Source organism: Dipodomys spectabilis, unplaced genomic scaffold, assembly GCF_019054845.1.
Source record: "Dipodomys spectabilis isolate Male_0828 unplaced genomic scaffold, ASM1905484v1 ptg000095l, whole genome shotgun sequence".
Taxonomy (NCBI): Eukaryota; Metazoa; Chordata; class Mammalia; order Rodentia; family Heteromyidae; genus Dipodomys; species Dipodomys spectabilis.
This window is the reverse complement of record NW_024870772.1, coordinates 45,170,099-45,188,205: the sequence shown is the minus strand read 5'-3', so window position 1 is coordinate 45,188,205 and position 18,107 is coordinate 45,170,099. Positions and strand designations below refer to the sequence as shown.

At 39.1% G+C, this 18,107-nt stretch overlaps 1 protein-coding gene and 1 non-coding gene across 2 annotated transcripts in view; both read left to right on the top strand.

The window, feature by feature from the left end:
- Window positions 1–18,107, top strand: part of Nek5 (NIMA related kinase 5) — a 46,808-nt gene that overhangs the window by 15,332 nt on the left and 13,369 nt on the right. The window contains exons 7-16 of the mRNA XM_042685504.1: window positions 991–1,045; window positions 2,999–3,199; window positions 3,272–3,353; window positions 5,975–6,108; window positions 8,385–8,566; window positions 10,600–10,666; window positions 12,924–13,040; window positions 14,071–14,157; window positions 15,595–15,663; window positions 17,836–17,904. Coding sequence (XP_042541438.1) covers window positions 991–1,045; window positions 2,999–3,199; window positions 3,272–3,353; window positions 5,975–6,108; window positions 8,385–8,566; window positions 10,600–10,666; window positions 12,924–13,040; window positions 14,071–14,157; window positions 15,595–15,663; window positions 17,836–17,904 — 1,063 coding nt within the window. The remainder of the gene's footprint in view (window positions 1–990; window positions 1,046–2,998; window positions 3,200–3,271; window positions 3,354–5,974; window positions 6,109–8,384; window positions 8,567–10,599; window positions 10,667–12,923; window positions 13,041–14,070; window positions 14,158–15,594; window positions 15,664–17,835; window positions 17,905–18,107) is intronic.
- Window positions 4,041–4,140, top strand: LOC122112924. The gene has a single exon (XR_006148302.1). It is a non-coding gene; the product is annotated as a small nucleolar RNA U13 (small nucleolar RNA).

Genomic DNA, 18,107 nt, shown 5'->3' with positions numbered 1-18,107 from the left:
TCTCTCTCTCTCTCTCTGTCTCTGTTTTCCTACTACTTTTGTAATTTTATTTCTCCATATATGAAGGGGGATGCTAGTCACTCCTAACTGTGACCAGTGTTTTTGAGTCTTTTAAAGTTTGTTCAGAACAATTCCTTTTCATTTAGAGATATAAGTGAAACAATGAATCACATTGAGAAGTTTCTCTTTGTGCCTTTTTTTCAGAAGTTTTGTTTTGTAGTGCTAGGGATCCAACCTTGAGATTTTCCTCTGAGCTCCAGCCCTGGTTTTTAATTAATGTGTTTTTTTTAATCTCATCCTATCATATGGAAATGAAGTATTACCTGATTCTAAAGACAAAAGCAAATCTAATGCGTCAAGTACAGTGGTTCACTCCGGCAATCCTGCTACTCAGGAGAGGGAGATAGGATCACAATGCTTGTTCATGGAAAATTTAGTGAGACCGTATCAAACAAATGCAAAAGAAAAGACTGGGGGCATGACTCAAAAGGTACGAGGCCCTGAGTTCAATCCCTACTACCAAAAATAAATACATAGGAAGATCACAATGCTTATTTAGGGGAAATTTTGGCTTTGCTTTACTTCTTATTTTAGAATTGATTGTATGTATCTGAAAGCATTTTTTTTTTGGTCAGTTGTGGGGCTTGAACTCAGGACCTGGGCACTGTCCCTGGGCTCTTTTTTGCTCAAGGCTAGTGCTCTAACACTTTGAGCCACAGTTCTACTTCCAGTTTTTTGGTGGTTAATTGGAGATAAGAGTCCCACAGACTTTCCTGCCCAGGCTGGCTTTGAACCATGATCCTCAGAATTCAGCCACCTGAGTAGCTAGGATTATAGACATGAGCCACCAGTGCCCAGCCTGAAAACATTTTTGAGAACTCATCAACCTAGACAAAATAGTGCTATATACATACAAGGCATTAGAAGAATAAAAATGTTTACTAAGAATTATGGATATTTCCTTGGCACATAAACTCTTCTCTTCCCTAGGGATATTTGGTCTCTTGGCTGTGTTTTATATGAGCTTTGCACACTCAGGCATCCAGTAAGTATGTTAATCATCAGATTAACCTTGAATTATTGAAATCATTTTAGTGAAACTAACTTCTTAGAGAAAATATTTTCTTCAGTTAGCTAGCTGAATATTGTTGAGTATTCCTATGGCCTTGGCTATTTAGAAGTCTGAGGCTTCAACTTGAGCCCAGGAGTTTGAGATAAGCCAGGGAAACACAGAACAACCCCTGTCTCAAACAAGAAAAGCAAAAAGTATATGGATAATCAGTCAAAAGGGATGGTAAAACTAAGCTAAGTGTCCATGGCTAAGTAGGAGGATTGGGTTCAAAGCCAGCCAGGCAGAAAAGTCCTCAAGACTCCAACTCTGATTAACCAGTGAAAAGCTAAGCTGAAGGTGTAGCTCAAGCGATAGTGCCGGCCATGAGCAAGAAAGCTAAGAGGCCCCTGAGCTCAAGCCCTACTACTGGAAATTAATTAATTAATTAAAATAAATAATAAAATTATATGTCCTGACATAGAAAACTATCCAAATGAGATAAAATAACATATATTCAATATAATAATTATAAGTATACATATATACATATATAGCCTATATATGCATATAATATATATACATAATATATACATTTAGCAGAGGTAAACACATGCTTCACAGTGTTCCCCCTCCACCCCCAGGATATGCTGAATCCTCCAGCAACAAGTTAAGTACAAAATTTTATCTATAAAGAATGCTCATTAAGTACCCAGTACCTGTGGTTCTTATTGGGGCATGGCCACTAGGCAAAGCCTCTGGATTTCTAGAAACAAGCCATCAATTTATATTCTATTAACCTTTTTTGTGTGTGTATATGTCTATACTGGAGCTTGAACTCAGGGCCTGACACTCTCACTTGGCTTTTTCCATTCAAGGTTGGCATTCTACTACTTGAGGCATACCTTCACCTTGAAGGTATTGGAGAGAAGAGTTTCAGATATTTTCCTGCCCCAGGGTTGGCTTAGAACCACGATCCTCAGATTTCAACCTTCTGAGTAACTAGAGTTACAGGCACAAGCCACCAGTGCCTGCTCTGTTTAACTTTTGAAAAGAAGAAATAAAATGTCCTAATAATATGCCTTCAACTGAAGGAAGTATTCTAAATAGTGACATGAAACATATTTCCCTGAGTATAACCTCCTATACCTTCCAGGTTTTAAATGTGAGTAAATAATATTTTGATAATAATTACAAATTAAAATGAATGAAAATATTTTTAGTCAAAAAAATTCAAACTATGGCTGGAGATAGAGCTCAATGATAAAGAACACACTTACACAAACAACACCCCAGATTCCACAGCCGACACTAAAGGAAAAAAACATCTAAAACTACAAAACCTGTTTCAATTAGCATGGCACAATATGAGTGACTACCTGCAGTATCTACTTAGGAAAGATTAGCTTATAACAACCTTGTAGGGTAAAATGCAGTCCTCCTCTCTGAAGCTTAAAAACAGTCTCAGGCTGGCCAGGAATTGTAGCTCAATGGTTAAGTACTTTCCTACAATATGTAAGGCCCTGTGTTGACTCCCAACATCACAAATAAGTATAATAGTATTAGTAAGCTGGAGACCAGTGACTCACACCTGTAATCCTAGCTATTCAGGAAGCTGAGATCTAAGGATCATGGTTCAAGGTCAGCTTAGATAGGAAAGTCTATGAAACTCTTATCTCCAAGTAACCACCAAAAAGGCAGAAATGGAGCTGTGGCTAAAGTGGTAGAATGATAACCTTGAGTGAAAAAGCTGAGGGACAGTGTTCAGACCCTGAGTTCAAGCCCAGTGCAGGCACACACACACACACAGACACAGACACAGACACACACACAGAGAAGTAATAAACCAATAAATTAATGAGTTGTTTTTTCTTCTTGGAACGTTTACTTAAGGTTTAATAGCAGTGTTTAACATTTCTCCAATGTATTGCCTTGTTCTTGTCTTGTCAGTTTGAAGGTACCAACTTACACCAGCTAGTCCTGAAGATTTGTCAAGCACAATTTGCCCCAATATCACCAAGGTTTTCTCATGATCTACAGTCATTGGTACTTCAGCTCTTTAAGGTGTCTCCTCGAGATCGACCATCTGTTAATTCCATCTTGAAAAAGCCCTTTTTAGAGATTCTTATTGCTAAATACTTGACTCCTGAGGTGAGTTTTGAAGTGACTGTGTTTGACAGAGGTTTTGATTGGCAGATCATTGATATGTATGTTTGGTTTTAGGTTATTCAAGAAGAATTCAGCCATACACTTCTACATAAAGCAAGATCCTTAGCCTCTCAGCCTTCTGGGAAGATAGTCCCGGGTAAGAATGATTTGACTATATGATCCAAGAACTTCCATTGAACTTGAGGGGCAAGGCTAAGTGGTAGAGTGCTTGCTTGCAGAGCATTCACAAGGATTTTGGTTCAATTACAGCACACACACACATACACACACACACACACACACACAAAGCAATGACAATTCTTTGTCGATTGTGGTAGCTGTGCTTGTAATCCCAGCATTTGGGAGTCTGAGGCAGAAAGATCATAGTTCAAGGCCAGCCTGGTCTGGTCTGACTCAAAAAATACCTTTTGTAGGAACTGAGAGTGTAGCTCAATAGTAGAGTACTTGCTTATCATAGAAGAGGCCTTTGGTTAAATCCTCAGCATGAGGAAAGGAAGAAAGAAAGAAAGGAAGAAAGGAAGAAAGAAAGAAAGAAAGAAAGGAAGAAAGGAAGAAAGAAAGAAAGAAAGAAAGAAAGAAAGAAAGAAAGAAAGAAAGAAAGAAAGAAAGAAAGAAAGAAAGGAAGGAAGGAAGGAAGGAAGGAAGGAAGGAAGGAAGGAAAGAAAGAAAGAAGGAAGAAAGAAAAGAAAAGAAGGGAGAAAGAAAGAAAAGGGAAAGCAAGAAAGGGGAGGAGAAGTAAGGAGAGTAAAGGAAAGGAGGAAAGAAAGAAAGCAACGAGAGAAAAGGAAAAGAGAAAAGAAAAGAAAAAAGGAAAGCAGTTATGATCCTTTGATAGTTCATAAGCATGATGACCAGGTTTTCATTCCATCATGTTAGATGTGCCTGTTTCAAAGCTTATGACAAAGTCAACACATTAACTGACATAAAAAATAAGTACTTATTATGCATCTCTCACACAGAAAGGTCCAATATATGGCTGGCAACATTAGCAGGGAAATTCCACTAAATCTATTGAATTGGAAACTTAGAAAACACAAGCAGTGTAAGCAGGAGAAAAATGTCTGCTCATGTGGCCACTAGGGGACGTGCCTGAGATGTTTAGGTAGCCCAGGAGTAAGCTGGGAGACATAGTGCTTTTGTTTTCATTACTCAGGAAATCTTCACAAAGCAACAGGCAGGTAGAAATGCTTGAGGAGGCTACATCAAAGCTTACCTCTTGGAAGAAGGCTCAGACATAGGAGGATTAGTTTCAGCTTCTTTCTGAAATAGACAGGATGGACTAGTAATTGAGAATTCTCTTGGAGCTGGCCTAGGATCTTGGAACTATTTGAAAGCAATGTAAGGACAATTATATTGAGACATGAATGAAGCAGATGATGCTTTATGACAGTTGTAGGTCTAGAGAACAATATTAGTCAGGTGGCAGGAATCCACAGAAGGGATCAAGTGCAGTGTGAATGCAAGACAGGAGCTTATATTAAGGATGAGAAGCTATGTTTATCCAAGTGGCAATCAGACCAGTAAGGTTTAGTCATAACCAAATGCTTGGACTTACAGGATCAGGAAGAGAAAATTTCTCTAAGGAATTTGTGCTAGCAAAATGTCATCCACCATGATAGAGAAAGAAAAGTGGAGGGAACATTATAAAAGGAAAATGAGTGAGACTCTTTGCCAGATTTGATGTGATTGTTATGGACTGAAAAGGCTTAGAAAGCAGGTTAATAGAGTAGGAAAGGAAGTATATTTGTCCACATTATTGATGTGGGAGAGATCAGAAAACGGGAACACATTTTTGATGGGGATAATGTGTGAGAAGGCCTACCTACATTTTAAGCCACATTGAAACAAGAATGGTGCCACTTTGTGGGAAGCTGGTGCTCACACATGTAATCTTAACTAATCAGGAGACTGAAGACTGAGGTTACAAACCAGCCTGGGCAGGAAAGTCTCTGAAACTCTTGTCTCCGACTAACTAGAAAACAATGTCAGAAGTGAAGGTGTGGCTCAGACTTGAGTGAATAAAGCCAAGCAAGAGGGCGAGGCCTTGAGTTTAAGTCCTAGTACTAGCACACATAAAAAGGATGATGTCACTTCAGAACCTAAGCTCTCATGACTCTATTTACTTTTACCATTATCCCATGCTTTTTGTTTCTGTTAACATTGATATTAATTCCACCCTTAATAAAATGTTAGGTTAGTGCTAGAGATGTGGTTCAAGGGATCTGGCTCCTGTCTAGCAAATTTGAAGCCCTAATTTTGAACCCTAGTACTGCCAAAAAAAAATATTTTGTCATGTTATTTATTGCCGACAATAGGTAAAGGAACCCTCAACAAAATGTTTTCCTCCATTCAAAGAGAGTACGTAGTGGTATTTCATTCTGTGTGCAGAATATTTCTGGCTAAAATAAATTTTCTGTGTCAGGACTTATAGCTTATATTTTTGGGTTTGTTTCTTTGTTTTTGTGCTTATATTCACTGGAGCTTGACTCAGGGCCTCAAACTCTTTGCTTGGCTTTTTCCACTCAAAACTCGAGCCACACCTCCACTTCAAGTTTTTGTAGGTTAATTGGTGATAATAGTCTCTTGGATTTGTCTGCCCAGGCTTGCTTTGAACCATGATCCTCAGATCTCAGCCTCCTGAGTAGCTAGGATTATAGGTGTGAGCCACAGGTGCCTGGCATTGCAGCTTACTTTGATACTCTTTCAGGTGTCAATACTAATTTTTTAAATGAAGTTATTTTATTTTGTTTTAATAAGATTCTAAAATACACAGAGTGAAGTTCCAGGGCAAATGTCCACTGCGATCAAAAATATCAGTGCCAGCTAAAAAGAAGGATGTATTACATAGAAATGAATGGAGACCCCCAGCTGGAGCCCGGAACCCCATATGTGTAAGTCAAGCTAAACCCCTCTCTTTCTTAGCTGTGCTGTGCTCTTGTAGACCGACCTGACCATATATGTTCATTGCAAGCTAATTAGTACAAGCTAATTAATTTGGAGTCTATAAGTTTTGTAGGCATAGTAAATCATTCTTTAATGCGATGCATGAAAGTGAACATTTCTTACTTTATTTTAGTTGCTATTAAAAAAACTTTTATTACTACATCTCATCTTCCTTCCTTCCTTCCTTCCTTCCTTCCTTCCTTCCTTCTTTCCTTTCTTTCTTTTTCTTTTCTTTCCTTCTTTCTTTCTTGTCATGGACTTTGAACCCAGGGTTTGTCTCTGTGCTCTACCACTTTGAGCTACAGCACCCTACCACTTTGAGCTACAAGCCACTTCCATTTTCCTGGTGGTTAAGTGGAGATAAAAGTCTCATGGACTTTCTTGCCTGGACTGGCTTTGAACAGTGATCCTGAGAAGCTAAGATTACAGGAGTGACCTACTGGTGCCTAGCTAAGTTTTCTTTTTATAGCTGAAAATTTTCTAATTTTTTGTATATATAAGAAAAAATATTTCTCTACAGAATGATGGAGTAACGCAATGGCAGGAAACACAGCATTGGTAGGTATGGGGATACATGCCTCTAATCTCAGCACTCAGAAGGTTCAGGCAGGGGGATTGAGAATTCCAAGTCAGCCTAGGCTACATATCAAGAACCTATTTCAAACAAAGCAAGCCAAAACCCCATACTGTATTTCATACTCTAAATTGCTACATGTCATTTGAATCATAAAAGTATTGCTATTTTACTGTTACTTTATTAGCATGCATTTTAAAATTTTTCTATAATAATTAACCTTTTTCTAGATTCTTTGTGCTTAGTTAATTGAATTTATTTAATGGAATGTTGAATCTTTTAGGTCACACTAATGAAATGCTTCTGGTAAATAAATGATAAATTGACCACTTTGTTATTGTACTGTGCTGGGACTGAATGCAAAGGCTCACTCAAGTTAGACAAGTGCTCTACTATTGAGCAATATCCAAAGACCTCCCCCCTAAAAAATATTACTAGAGTTTTTTTTTCTTGTCACTGGTCCTGGGGCTTGATCTCAGGGCCTGGGAAATGTTCCTTGAGCTTTTGTACTCCAAGCTAGCATACCACTTGAGCAACAGCTCACTTCCAGTTTTTTTTAGCTTAATTGGAGACAAGAGTCTCATAGACTTTTCTTCCCTGGGCTGGCTTCGAACAGCAATCTTCAGATCTCAGCTGAGTAGCTAAGATCACAGACATGAGACACTGGTGCCTGGCCCAAAGAATCACATTTTTAAGGAAGGCTCATTGTATAATCCAAGACCATTTAGAAGTCCATTTACTATATGTTTACTTGATATATGGATTTTTGCAGAAAGTATGTTGGTATGTAAACAGATTTGGAAATTATTGTCTATATTACTGCTTTTTATTGAAAAAATGTGACTAATTCTACTAAAGAAATCAGAAAAATCTGCCATGATTCAGAAATCTGTATCATGTCTGTAGGAGAAAAATTAGCTGAAAGATTTGAGAGTAGATTAAGTTATAAGGACTATCAACCAAATGATATCTTTGCTAATCACTTAAACAACTTCTATTAAAGAAGAGATAAATATATCTGCATGGGAACCACCCATTATCTACTTGGACTTCAGAGAAAATCCCAAAGAAGCTGTTCTTCTTGGGTTATACACAACTGAGATTGTAAAATGAGCTGATCATCAGTCACTCACACCTGTAATCGTAGCTACTTAGGTGGCTGAGATGTGTTCAAAGCCAGCCTGGGCAGAAAAGTCCGTAAGATTCTTATCTCCACTTAACCACCAGAAAACTGGAAGTGGCCCTGTGGCTCAAAGTAGTAGAGCCCTGGCCTTGAGCAGAAGAGCTCAGGGACTGCACTCAGGCCTTGAGTTCAAGCCCCATGACTGACAAAAAATAAAAATAAATAAATAAAAGAGAGTGAGAGAGACAGAAAGATTGTAAAATGATGAATAGCTTTCTCATTTAATAGATTTTAAAGTCTTTTAATCTTTAAATTTTAAAATAAATCCTAGCAGCAAAATACCAGACCTTGAGTCATGGCTACTCTACTACTTGAGTAGTAGTAGTAGTAGTAGTAGTAATTCAAGTAGTAGAGGTAGAGAAAGACTCTGAGTTCAAACCTCAGTACCACCAAAAATATTTTTCAATGGTAGATTTACATTATACATTTAAAAAAAGTCATTACTCTTTTTTTCTTTAATCTGCTAGATAAAAATGATGGAAAGGCCCAAAGTAGCTGCAGTTTGTGGACATTATGACTTTTATTATGCTCAACTTGACCTGCTAAGGAAGAGAATCCATGAACCAAACTATCACTGTGTCCCTCAAAAAGCTTCTGGAATTGAAGGATCTAACTGGGAAGAAAGCCACAACACATCACCTGCTCAATGGTATGCTGTGGTCAACCTTGTCTTTGATGTTCTGAAAATAGCTTTAAACACATTCAACACCCTCTTGTTTGGTCTGAGATTGAATTGTTTTGTTGCCCAGGCTGGTCTTGAACTCCTGGACTAAACATCATTTGTCAACATTATATATTCCAAAGTCTCCCCAAATTCTCCTAAAATAAGTGAGGGAGAACTTCCAAAAAATCTCCACTTTAAACACTTATTTATATCAAATTTGATATAAAATATTTTTTTCTTTTTTTCTTTTTCTTTTTTTTAATTGTGAAAATACTGTACAGAGGGGTTACAATTACATGGGCAAGATAATGAGTACATTTCTTATCAAGCACTGTAGCCTCCTCCTTTGTTTCCCCTTCCCATCCTTCCCTTCCCATCCTCCCCCTCCACCCCCCAATCCTCCCCGCCCCCCTTAGCGCCCCCCCCCGCCCCGCCCCGCACCAAAGTTGTAAAGTTCGTTTTCTACATAACAACTTGTACATCTCATTGTTGCAATGGGTCCACCTGTATCCCTATTTAAACGATTTGTTTTTCCCCTTCCCCTCCACAAATTATACTGACATCAAATACAGTGAAAGCAGGGGTTATGCTGTGGGGGAGGGATATACAAAGCAACAAAGAAATAATCTTATAAATGTGTTAGAAACAATCGCATGAAATTAAAAAAAAAAAACATTTGAATACATATCTTAGGGTTCATTTCCCTAACATCACCTTATCTGACATTTTCTGTTTGACTCAGACATATACTAGATATTGCAAATAAGGGAAACCATGGGACCTATGTTTATAAAATATTTTCTTATTCATGGGGTTATTTAACTGTAGGCAAGATTCCTAATCTTTTAATATTTTTATTTCTTCTTGTCACTGAAACTCTTAGCCCTAAAGCTTGGCTCACAATCCAAATGCTTGCCTGCATTAAGAGAAAAGGAAATGCTGGGAGCCAGTGGCTCACACCTGTATTCCTAGCTACTCAGGAGGCTGAGATCTGAGGATTGCAATTCAAAGCCAGCTTGAACAGGAAAGGCTGCGAGGCTCTTATCTCAAATTAACTACTAAAAAGCTGGAAATTGAGCTGTAGTTTAAATGGTAGAGTGTTAGCTTTGAGCAGAAAAAGCTAGAGAAAGAGACAGACAGACAGACAGGAGACAGAGACAGACAGAGAGAGAAGGAAGGGAAGGAGACATGATAAATACATATATAAATAGAAGAATACATCTGTTTATACTTTTGGCCAAAACTGGGAGAAATTCTGAGTCTGTCTCAGGGCTTCAAGCCCCACCACCAACCAAAAAAAAAAGAAAGAAAAAAAATTAGCCAGGCATGGTGGCACATTCCTATAATCCTAGCATTGTGAAGTTGAATTAGGAGGATTTCAAGCTCGAGGCCAGCTTGAGTGATATAGAGACAGTATCTTAAAAGAGAGAGAGAGAGAGAGAGAGAGAGAGAGAGAGAGAGTATAGATAAGGCATAAACCTGAGGGCATAAACCTGGGGGTGGTTTGAAAAGACACAACATTTTGAGAGGCAGCAGAAGCATCATCTTTGTTCATGAAGCATTTATGTGCCAGCGTAAAGGAAGAAGGATGGATCCCTATCCACTTCCAAGTGGCTCAAGGTTTTGTGCAGGGAGGTGAGGATCACTATGAAGCCAGGAGCGAGGAGCTGTAGATTTACTATCACACAGAGTGCTTTGTTTGCCTGCCATGTGTCTAGGCTAGAATAATCATGTCCTGAAGAAAAATCTATCACATCATGATATTTTCTGTTCACCCCTCTCTGTACCCTCAGTTCTTTCCAAAAACTTTCTTTCCTGATCTAAACTCATGGTAACTTTGAACTACTTCTTGACCTTGGAAATTCAAGTTGGAGGTGAATCTTAAGTCCCATTATTAAGCTGAAAATTCACTTGTCATATTGGGCATATTTCTACTTCAGGGACTGGGCACAGTCAGAACTTCAGTGTACTCAAGGATCAAGGCCTACTTCTCATGCCCAATATTCTTATTTCTCAAGGCCTGCCGAATACCTTCAGAGGAAATTTGAAGCTCAGCAATATAAGTTGAAAGTAGAAAAGCAATTGGTGAGTAAAATACTGTGCCTGGAAAGCAATTTTGCTAATAGTTTTCTCTGTTCACGGATATTTATGAATCCTTAAGTTCAAGTCATGTCACTAGAAGGTCAAGACCACCCATCTACCAGTTCTCAGTTTAACTTTGTTTTTTTGTGTTTGTACTGAGGTTTGAACTCAAAGCCTTGTACTTTTGCTCATTTTTTTAATAGTCACAGCTGATACTCTATCACATGAACCACATTTGTACTGTGGCTTTTTAATGGCTAATTAGAGATAGAGTCTCTTGGATTTGTCTGTTTTGAGGCTACCTTCAAAACTCTATCCTCAGATCTCAGCTTCCTGAGTAGGATTACAAGTGTGAGGCACCAGTACCTGGCAGTTCTGTTTTGGGGTGGGGTGGGGTGTGTTTGTGTGTGTGTCTAAAGGCTTGAGCTCAAGGCCTGGTCGCTATCCCTGAGTTTTTTTTTTTTTTGCTCAAGGCTAGCACTGTACCACTTGAACCACAACCACTTCCAGCTTTCTAAGTGGTTAATTGGAGATAAAGATTTTATCTCCAAACTGGGCTGGCTTCAAACTGGGAATCCTCAGATCTCAGCCTTCTGAGTAACAAGGACTACAAGTGTTGGCCGCCAGTGCCCAGCAATTTTCAGGTGTTTTTTTTTTTCATTTGTTTGTTTTTTGATTTTAATAGTTGAAGAAGAAGAGTAGCAATAAGCTGGAATTAAAGTATGGAAGCTTAGTTTCATCTCTGGCTCTATGACTTGCTGTGTCCCCTCGCAGTTTATGCAACCTTTAGGCTTAATTTCCTTTTCTATAAATAATGATTTTGGAGTAGATAAGCTTCAGATTTCCTTTCTGTGTTGATCTTATTTTATTATTTATTTTATATTATTAATTTTTATTATTTTGCTAATACCAGAGCTTATACTCAAGGCTTCAGGCTTGCTTGGCTGGTGCTCTGCCACTTGAGCAACATCACCAGCTTGATTTTTTGCTGGTTTATTTTGGAGATGGAGTCTTTTAGATTTTTCTGCCCAGGCTGGCTTCGAACTGTCATCCTCTTGATCTCATCCTCCTGTGTAGCTGGAATTACAATAAGAACCACTAGGGGGGCTGGGAAGGTGGCTCAGTGGTAGAGCGCTTGCCTTGCATGCATGAGGTCCTGGGTTTGATTCCTCAGCACCACATAAGCAGAAAAAGCTGGAAGTGGTGCTGTGGCTCAAGTGGTAGAGTGCTAGCCTTGAGCTGAAGAGCTGAGGGACAGTGCCCAAACCCAGAGTTCAGGCCCCACAACTGGACCACCCCACCCCCCCAAAAAAAAAGAACCACTGGGGTCTAGCTTATTTGTATTTTATTTTTAAATAGTTCTTTCTTTTTCTTTTTAATTTTATAATTATAGTTTATCAAGTCAGAAAATGAATTTAACATCTAAAATGATAACATAAAATAATTGCTTAGAATACACAGCATTCATGGGAAATTTAAAAAATTGTTTAGTATTTAAATTATGAAAATTCTACTAGGTAAGGTGGATTACACCTGGGTAATCTCAGCCCCATGTAAAGTGTCTGAAGCCAGCCAAGATAAAAAGTCAGTAAGCTTCCATCTCAACAAATGTTATTGGACAAACATTATGGTACACTTCTGTATTACAGCTATGGGAGGAAGACTGTTGGTTGAAGGATTATGGTCCAGACTTACTCAAACAAAAACATGTAACCTAAAATGTAATCTAAAGCAAAAAGGGTGAAAGATGAAATGTAGACCAGTGTTGGTGGCTCATGCTTATAATCCTAGCTACTCAGGAGGCTGAAATCTGAGGATCGAGGTTCAAAGCCAGTCCAGAGGAGAAACTGTGAAACTCTTATCTCCAGTAAACCACTCAAAAAAACCAGAAGTGGAGCCATGGCTTAAATAGCAGAGCTTGCCTTGAGCAAAAGAAACTTAGGTACAGTGCCCAGACCCAGAGTTCAAGCCACAGGACTAACAAAATAAAAGGGTGGGGGGCAGGAATTAAAGGTGTGACTCAAATGGTAGAATGCCTGCCTAGGAAATGTAAGACACAGAATTCAAACTTCAGTATCACCACAAAACAAAATGAAGGAAAAGGGAAATAAGAAAATTATATTATTTACTCCAAAAACTCTCCAAACTACTGAGTTTGTTTGGTGATATAATTCTTGTCTATAGGAAGAAGTCAGGGTCAACTCAGAAGCTGTTCCCAAAATGCAAATGTACCTTATAAATAATTTCATTCAATCAATAGGGTCTTCGTCCTTCTTCTGCTGAACCAAATCACAACCAGAGGCAAGAGCTAAGAGACCGTGGAGAAGAAACTGGGTCCCAGGAGCTACAATTTAGAAAAAAGGACATGAAGGACCAGGTTAAAAACAGTTGAATTCTAGGGCTTACATGTGTTAGTCCCTTTTCTTCAGTATGCCTCAGTGTACAAATACTGAGCATGTGAAGAACCAAGCTTGGTGTTTTAGGGGACACAGAGCGAAAATTTTACTTACTTACCACCAGTTAATCATAATGTGTTTACCTTGGGTCACTTAAATTATCTATCATTAACTTATTTAACATTAGTGTTCCCAGGGCTGTGCTGTCCATGTATAGCAAGCTGGATGCTAGCTTAAAAACACAGACATGTATTTTCTCACAGTTCTGGAAGCTGCAAGTACAGAATCAAAGTAATGACATTCTACACTCTTCACGGCCTCCATCTAACTTAGAGGGGATCTTTGTGCCTCTTCCTACCTTCTGATGCTTTCCTGGCAATATTTGGCATTCCTTGGTTTGCGGTTGCTTGCATCATTCTAACATCTGCCTTTTGTCACATGGTGGCATCTCAGTTTTCACCTGGTCATTTTCAAAGGGAGCCACTTTGCTCCATGACTGCATGTTAACTAGTTATCTCTGCAATGCTCCTGTTCCCAAATCAGGCCATGTTCTAAGGTGCCAGGAAACAGGACTTCAGCAGAGTTCATTTGGTTTTGTTTTTGAGATGAGGTCTTCCTAAGCTGCCCAGGTTACATCTTAAACCACAGAGCTCAAGGATCTTCCTGCCTTTACCTCCCGAATACTTGGGAGTGCACCATCTTTTCAGCTTCCACCTATCTTTAGAGGGAATGAATTTCAACCTATAACATAATCTGAAATCAACATTGGATGCATAACTATGTCAGTGCATTTAGGGTCCTGTATGAGCATAGGATCTGTGCAAGCCCATGTATCTCTCATGGGGTGTGAAGAACCATCCATGGCCAAAACATGGCAGATTATGATGTTTGAGAATAACACATTTTGAATGCTTATTTTATGTCACTTCTTAAAAAAAGTATGGATTTTATAGAGACTACTTTTAAGTTGTTCACAAATGTTAGAGTATTTGGGTTGGCTTTGCTTTCCAGGAATATTGGAAGCAGCTAGAAGAAATACGCCAACAGTATCACAATGACATGAAGGAAATCAGGAAGAAGATGGGGAGAGAACTGGAGGTAAATTCACCCTTCTAGAAGGAAACATTGTTCTTCCAGTTTAGAGTTGACTAAATTAGTAGATACTGAAAATGATTAACTTAAATGTAGTGATCAGATGTGCAGGAGCTGCAGCCTGGGGAAGGTTTTCTCCAGAGCACAGTGTGGTTCATGCTCAGATCCTTATGCATTGACAGCTTTACATGTAATGGGTCTGAGATGGGAGTTCTGACACCAAAAAGATGGGTAGAAGACCTTTCTTTCCTCCATCCCTCCTTATCTTCCTTCCATCTTCTTTCCCCCTTCTTTCCTTCCATTTCTTTTTTTCCTTTCTTCCTTCCTTTCTTCCATTTCTTCCTTCCTTTCTTCCATTTCTTCCTTCCTTTCTTCCATTTCTTCCTTCCTTTCTTTTTCTCTTTCTCCTTTCCTTTCCTCTCTCATTTCCTCCCTCCCTCCCATCCTTCCTTCCCTTCCTTTCCTTCTTCCTGTTAGGAGTTTAGGGGAAGGTTTGTGAAGTTGCCCTTTAGACATGAGGACTTTCCAATTTAAGTCCTATTTCTGGACAAGTCATAATGGTAAGAAAACTTAGCAGAGCTTTACTGAGTAAGCAGGAAAACAGACAAGCAGAAAGAAAGAGGCTTACTCTGACAGATAAAGTGTGGTTGCTCAGAGGGAGAGACACAGAGGTCTTTGACATCAGGGGTATTTATATGAAGGCAGGGTCTGACGAACAGTTATTCAGGATAACTGTGTATCTTTACTCTGAATCACTCTTAGTGTTACCCTTTTATTGCTTGGGCTCTGAGTGTCTAAGTCTGACCTACTCTTTAATCCTTGATCTTTATGTTTGAACATCACTTCCAGGAAAATAATGGCATCCGGCCATGAAATCAATGTTTATCCTTGATATTCAGAAACAGTGTATTTAGAAGCAAGAAAGATAGTGCTTCTATGTTTCTAAATGCATTGTTTCTGAACTCCTGTCTGCTGTTCACCGGCCTAATCTATCCTGCCTTGTTGCTTTTTTTTTTCTTCCCATGCTGAGGTTCCAGCCCAGGAACTAATACATGTTAGGCCAGGACTACATAGCAGACATTTCTAGAAAAGCTATGAAAAAAAGCACCTGAAAAATAACAAGACAGTCTCAGGGAAAAAGAACCACAAAGACAACTCTTGTGGTAGGATGTGGCTCAGTGGTAGAATTGCTGCCTAGGATTATGAAGCCCCAAGTTTCACGCCCAGCACACACACACACACACACACACACACACACACACACACACACACACACACACACACACACACACACACACACACACTGGGAGTAGCTGCCTCCAACGATCTTGTCTGCAGCAGCATAATAGCATGTTCTTAATGAGCTCTGGTGAAGGGACAGAAAGTAGCTTCCAGAATTCACACAGAACCAATCTTTTTGACCATGTACCATCTGTATTAAAGGAGAACTCAAAAATCAGTCATAAAACCTATTTGGTAAAGAAGATGCACCTGAAGAAGAGGCCTGTGCAGGTAGGGATGGCTGCTGGGCCTCTGTTCTTTCCAGTGGGGTTGCTCTAGCCTAGTGCTTCTCACCTCTTCCTGTGCAACATGATAGACTCAACCATCATGTGAGATCCTTTTATAAAGCTCAGGTCCTCTTATTCATTCCTCTTTTCTTTCTCGGTGTCTCCCCCACCCCCCGCCCCCTCCCCCACCCCTCGCACGCCACCCCCCATCTTCCCCAGGCAACCACAGAATTGCTTCCTGTCACAGCTGCTGAGTTTGCATTTTCTAGATTCATTTGCAATATGTAAATGAATCACACTGTACTCTGCTCTCTATTGTCTGGTTTCCTTCTGCATAATAATGTCACGAATTGTCCACATTGCACATATGAATAGTTTGTTGTTCCTCACTGGGGCTGGATACATACAAGTCTATAAATGTGTCAACATTTGCTTGTCTAGTTACTGTGGATGGGTGTGTGAGTTGTTTCCAGCCTTTGACTATTATAAATAAAGCTGCAGTGAACATTTATGTACAAATCTTTGTGTAGACATGGTCTTCTTGTTTTTGAATAAACCCTTTGGATTGGATTAGCTGGATCACATAGTAAGTGAATGCTTAATTTTTCTTTTTTTAATTTGTGATGTTGAAATTGAATCAAGACCTCACAAATGCTAGGCAAGTGCTCTGTCCTGAGTTACAGCCTGAGCATCCTTGTTTTTCTCTTTGTTTTTCACTATATTGCCCTGGCTTGCCCTTGAACTTACAATCTTTCTGCCTCAGCCTCCTCAGTAGCTTAAGAAATTGGGATTGGAAAGTGATGAAGAGACAGGATAACTTTAGGAAAATGGGGCCTAGTGAAGGCAACTCAGAAATATGGTATTTAGAAAACATAGAAATGCCATCTTTGCTTCAGAGAGACAACAGGAGACTGAGATCTGAGGATACAGATTCAAAGCCAGCCTGGATAGAAAAGTCTGTGTGACTCTTATTTCCAATTAACTATCAAAAAGCCAGACTGGAGGTGTGGCTCAAGTAGTAGAATGCCAGCCTTGAGTGAAAAAGCCAAGTGAGAATGTGAGGCCCTGAGTTCAACCCCAATATTGGCACACACACACACAAAGCAATCAACAAATTGAAGATGACGCTAACTAGGCAGGATGCTGAGTCTGAAGCTTAGAAGAGGGGAAAGGGGAAACTAGATGACACACTGCATAAGGAGTCATTGCATAAAGCTGGGACTTAATTGATAGAAATGCATCAGGCTCCCTTGTGGAAAAGAAAGGAAGAGTGGAGAGCCCAAGATAGAGCCTAAGAAACCTCAGCACACAGTTCACCTCTCAACCTTGCCTTTTAAACTCTTGTTATCTGCTGTATATAGTCTTCTTGTCTTCTTCCTTAAAATTGCCTATCAATTTTTACAGCCCACCCTTTACATTGTCATGAGTTGGACACTTTTCTTACTTTCTTGACTGAGATCCTAAGCCTTTTAAGAGAGAGATTCTGTTGTCAAAATTATATTCTTGGGCCAACATATGGCTCAGAGGGAGTGCTTGCCTAGTATGCATGAAGTACCGAGTTCAATTCCTAGTCCTAGAAAAATACATACTTGAACTGGATTGGGTTGCATTGGACTGTACTAGAGCAATGAACACTTCATCACACTATAGAATTTTTACCCATTGCAATGCCCATGATAAATCCACAAATATCTCAATTTGTTGCATTCTATGCCTGAGTTTTTGATGAATGACTGACTTTCCTTAGTAAAGGATGCTTTTGTTTTCAAATCAATCACCCAATTCAATCTAAAAATCAGATCATAGAAGTACCAAGTGCTGTGAATTCCGAAGTTGGAAAATAAAATTAAATGACAGTATTATGTTTTTATCTTAAATTCCAGGACATTGAAAGACTTAAAAACAAATTAGGCTTCAGAACACAAAAGAAAGTAAAATTCCTGAACAGAAATATAAAGCTAAAGTAATAAACTTTTTTTCTTTTGATTTCATGTTAGAAGGCTGCCTGTGGGTTTAACCCTTATAATCTAGGTTGCCTACCTAATTTCTCCTCTATTTCATAGAATAACCCTATTTATTTGTTATCAAAATAAATTGACCCAAGGGATTATAATTGTAAAGCTTTTATTGAACTGCTAAACAAAGACTTTTTAAATTTTGTTTTGTTGCCTTCTAGAGGGGGATAAAGTTTGAAATTCCCTTAGACAAGTGTGTTTCTAGTGAAGACTCCTTCCAGGAGGATGAGGTAAGTCATAAAAATAGACATTTCAGCTAAGAGAAAAGTTTTATGACATTGTTTTATGGGCTCTAGGGGCAAATTCCATTAAATAGTCTTAGAAGGGGCTTGGGTATTCAAGTTTTCCAAATGTGTGTGTGTGTGTGTGTGTGTGTGTGTGTGTGTGTGTGTGCGTGTGTAGGCACCAGGGCTTGAACTCGGGGTTTTATGTT